At 31.0% G+C, this 5,106-nt stretch overlaps 1 protein-coding gene across 2 annotated transcripts in view; it reads right to left on the minus strand.

Annotated features, from left to right (window-relative positions):
* Positions 1–953: 953 nt before the first annotated feature.
* The window catches only part of LOC108908696 (pickpocket protein 28-like), a 26,351-nt gene continuing 22,198 nt past the window's right edge, over positions 954–5,106 (minus strand). Inside the window, exon 9 of one of the 2 annotated variants that reach the window (XM_023455475.1) lies at positions 954–1,002. In XM_023455475.1, coding sequence (XP_023311243.1) covers positions 993–1,002 — 10 coding nt within the window. In that variant the 3' untranslated portion in view covers positions 954–992. Of the gene's footprint in view, positions 1,003–3,738; positions 4,210–5,106 lie in introns of those variants that run through there. The other variant, XM_023455474.1, reaches the window with a different exon arrangement.

Genomic DNA, 5,106 nt, shown 5'->3' on the forward strand with positions numbered 1-5,106 from the left:
TAACTCATTGAACTCATTAAAACACGCCACTTGTTTGGGCGAGGTAATGTTTACCGAAAATGAAATCACAAAATGTCTATGTTTGGGCTGGAGAAAGTCCTCATCCTTATAAAGAACCTATTTCTGGATAAGATTTTCCATAATCATGTGGATGGGAATTGTGAATGGGGTACTCATTGGTTCACACATTTTTCCAGATCATTTAATGGGCGTTTTGTATTGGAATTTTCTACTCTGCTCTATTAGACGAGATGAGATGGGACACCTGATCCTTTTAGCCGATAAGTGTATTGGTTACAATGACCAGTTCCGTAGCCACCGAGGTCACCGGACCTTAATCCTTGTGATTATTTTTCGGGGAAGGATTCATGAAGAATTTATTATTTCAAGCATTAAATACACGACAGGAACTGATTATCAGGACAATATGAGGAAATTCGCTTTCATTGTTGGGCGCCGGCGCCGTTAAAGAACAGTGGTGACGTTTTACAGATGGTGACAGTTTTGCTCAGATTCTTTAAGTTTCGTTTAGGACATAATTTTTAAATTCTTCAATAAACATTTGACACATTAACTTACTTTTCTGACGCAATTAGGGAATTTTCAAAAAAGAAATACGAAAAATGCTTATTTTAATAGTAGAATACAGGTTAAAATGTATTAAACTCAAAAATCGCCCTGCACTTACTTTTTATGGACTTATTTGAGTGTAAACATTTTTAAACCCAAATAAATAGATGAGTCATATGTTACAACATATTTACAAAACGGTGCATGAAATGTATTCTGGAACCTTGTATTATTCTGGTATATATATATAATATATATTTTTAAAGTAAGATCATTCTTATTTTAATAATAAAAACATACAACTCGCACATAAAAAAAATATATAATTCTCGGCACGAATATTTCTTAGACAATAATTTTTTGTTCGGAGCCTTGAGGGACCTCTTTGCCTCTATATAATGCTAATCAACAAACTATACGAATTAAGTTTCACTAAAAGAAAAAGAAAAATATAAAATTGACAAGAAACACATATATTGGTTTATTTATTACATTTCTAGAAAATATATAACACAGTGTGGAATGAAAAAATGTGATATAAAAACATGCAAAGTTCTCTTTTTATTCAACTAGGTAGGTATTTCTGTTACACTGCAAAAAAATATTTTTAAGCAAATAGGCTCTTTGTACTAAAGGATCAGTCACGTGGTTGATGTTATAAATTTAGTTTTGCCTAACCAGAAATGTTGATTAATTAGAAAAATAATACAATTGGTGTAAAAATGTAATACGATAAAATTAAAATTAAAAAATCCTGCTTTTATTTTGATGATAATATATGCATTTCAAATAATTCATTAAATTTTAATAGTGTTGATTGAATATTGTCAAAGACAAGAGTCAACAGAATAAATATTATGTGATATTTTATATTATCCCTAAGTTTTTCGAAACGTTGAATATGTAATGTGTTGCAGTGATTATTATCTAGTTGTCAAGAATTATTCACATTGTCAGTAAGATATTTCCGGTTAGACAAAACTAAATTTATAAAATAAACTAATTGACTGATCCTTTCGGTACAAAGGGTTACCCATTTAAAAAAGTTTATTTTCTGTTCGACAGAAATACCCAATTAAATGAAAAGACTGGAAATACCACAAGTAAATAATTACATACAACATACAAAGGTCTCTTGTAACATTAAAATCATGAATATATTTTTTTTTAATACATTAATTGAAATATCTTCCTGTATTGTCATTGCTCAAAGTGACGTTTGTTGAAAGAACATCGTGATGTCACGCAATCGTAATTGTACAGAGCGATTCCTAAGTTTATACTTTTTTTAAATAGGTATTTATTTATGTATATAGCTTCAAATGTAATTAAAAACACCAAATATATTATAAATTGCTATTTTATTAATTTCCTAATTTAGTCTAGGATATGGCGCGTTTAGTCTAGAATTTGCTAGTGGGCGTGCATTAGGTACATTGACAAACATTGACATTGACAGTGGGGAAGAGAGGTCTGGGAAATCTGCCAGCAATATCTAACGTTTGTGCGGTCGTTATGGAACTTATTTGGCAAGCGGTAGATTTTTTTTTAGTTTTTACTTATTTTATACTGTTTTACACCAGTTTTCGAGTTTTATGAGAAATTCTCTCACGCTGGATTTCAAATTACCGTCATCCTGCTAGTATGCGGTGTCTGCCACTATTTTTCCATAAAAGTGCATGTTGTAACTAGAAAATCGCACTTGAGTAGATCCGGTTAGGAACCACTCTTTTTCCGGTTTTCTTCAACCCCACCCCCCTTCGAAACCGCCATAAAGTCTGCCACTATTTTTCCCGGTTTTTAAAAAAGTTTGCTTTAACTTACCGTTGCTTCCGAGCGGTTAGGATCCACTTTTTACAGGGTGGTCCCGAGGTAATGGGCCAAAATTCATGGGAAGATTTCCGAAGCAAAAATATTGCGATTTAGCCGAACTTAAATAGTTGGTAGTTAAAGAGATACAGGGTGTTATATGTAAAATATTATTTTAGATTCTTTTCATTTATTTCTTAATAAATTCAAATATCTACACAAAATTTTGGGGTTTGGGGTTTTTTGGGTAGAGGAATTGAAACTTGTTCATATTTTGGTTATACTTCATAGAAGGCGCCAGCTGCCCCTTTGAATTGAATGTGTTGAAAACGACATAACTTTTTTGTACTTTAAGGTATCTCATCTTTGGTATCAAATTCTTATTTTCCAACTTTTTTTTACACAAAAAATGTAAACTTTATGAAAGTAGCTGTCTCGCACCGTTTCCGAGATATTTGGCTTTGCAACTTCCAATGCTAGTAGTTGAAATAATTAAAATAATTTAGAAATGTCAAAAACAAGGGTTTATTTAGAATTAAAAATTGTAATGAACAGTAAAATAGTAAACATTAGTAAAAAATATGCCTTTTTGACAATAATTGCTCAAAATGTCCACCTCTAACTTCAATACATTTATCAACACGTTTATTAAAAGATTGTCTTATTTTAAAGTATAAATCCTTAATGCGAAATGACTTTGCAGCATTTAAAACCTGCTACTAAAGTTCTTCTCAAGTGTTTATAGTTTCTCCATAAACAACTGATTTCATGTAACTCCAAAAACGAAAACCTCGGCATTCTATCTCACATTTATGTATACGAGTATACAATTTAATTTGTAAGCTAAGATGTAATTTTAATTAGATACGAATAATACTTAATAGAAATTAGCATACAAATGACAGCAATAAGACAAGTGGAAGACGTCAATTATTTGATTTTCGTCCAAATCCTACTTAAGAAACTTTACCGCTAAATTAATAATACCTGTAGGTACTTAATTGTAATTTAATGCAACAGCATTGGAAGTTTCAAAGCCAAATATCTCGAAAACGGTGCGAGATAGCTACTTTAATAAAGTATACCTTTTTTGTGTAAAAAAAGTTGAAAAATAAGAATTTGTTACCAAAGATGAGATACCTTAAAGTACAAAAGAGTTATGTCGTTTTTAATACATTCAATCTACTGCAGCTAGCGCCCTCTATGAACTTTAACCAAAATGTGAACAGATTTCAATTCCTCTACCCAAAGAACTCCAAATCCCAAAATTTTGTGAAGATATTTGCATTTGTTAAGGAATAAATGAAAAAAAAACTGAAATAATATTTTACATTTAACACCCTGTATCTCTTTAACTATCAACTTTTGGACTAAGGTAAGTTCGGCTAAATCGCAATATATTTGCTTGGGCAACATATCCTAGACTAATTGTCATTAATGCAATTACCTTAAACTTAAAATATTGTAAAAGCTAAATCTTCCTAATTTGAACTTTCTGCACTTCTATATCTTAATGTGTTCTAAACTAAAAAAGTCTCTATCGCGTATAAATTACTTTCTATGAGATACATATGTTAATATATTGCTCTGTTACTATCGCATGTGGAAGAACCAGACCAATGACGTTTCCCGTACATCTTGAGGTTACATACGAGTCTTAGCGATAAGAAATAAATCAACTCTATCAAAGAGAGAAAAGAGAAACCAATAAACAGACCAATAATTCCACCGCAGTTAGCTAAAAAGTCTGCAACACCAATTAGTTCATTTTTCTCAGACGGTATGAACTGTGACTCCTTGAAGTAGATAGTCACTCGAGAAAATTGTACACTAAAAATAAAGAATTACATATTTAAATTTGGTTCAATACTAGGTGTTTTAAATAACGCTGCTATCTATTAATGCCAATGACACATATAAAACTGCTCTGTCAATGTGAAAATTTCTACAGAAGTCGTTTCACAGATAGCAAATTGTGCATTGATAAATAGAAAACGTAATAAAAGTTTCAACAATTTTCCAACTCCCAATATATTATAAGTGCTATGGATAGCCAGACTCGGGTGGATGCCGTGTATACCGATTTTAGCAAAGCATTCGATAAAATTAATCATAATATTCTTATATCTAAATTGTCTGAAATTGGTGTACATGGTAACCTACTGCGATGCCTTACCTCTTATGTCTTCAACAGGTCGCAATTGGCAACTATTAGTGGTTACAAATCTCCCCCCTACGTTGCAATGTCAGGGATCACATTTGGGACCTTTACTATTTTTAATCTATATCAACGATATCCGTTATTGTTTCAAATTTTGTAAATTTTTACTCTACGCAGACGATTTGAAAATTTACTCTCAAATAAATAATTCCGATAATTGTATTGCCTACCAGGAAGATTTAAACTCTTTCTTTGAATACTGTAAATCGAACAAGCTTCAATTAAATTTAAGTAAATGCTTCTATATTTGTTTTACCCGTAACCAAAATATATACTCTAATAATTATAACTTTAATAAGAATATTTTAAATCAAGTTGAAGAAATAAAAGATCTTGGGGTTGTATTTGACAGGAAATTGAGTTTTTCTTCACATATTGATTATATAACTTTAAAAAGCAACAAAATGCTTGGTTTCATCGTCAGAGTTTGCAAAAATTTTAGGTCGATTTTTGCTATTAAGTCTGTATATTTTGCATACGTGCACAGCATAATTAATTTTGCATCT

The sequence above is a fragment of the Anoplophora glabripennis genome, unplaced genomic scaffold, assembly GCF_000390285.2.
Source record: "Anoplophora glabripennis isolate ALB-LARVAE unplaced genomic scaffold, Agla_2.0 scaffold498, whole genome shotgun sequence".
Taxonomy (NCBI): Eukaryota; Metazoa; Arthropoda; class Insecta; order Coleoptera; family Cerambycidae; genus Anoplophora; species Anoplophora glabripennis.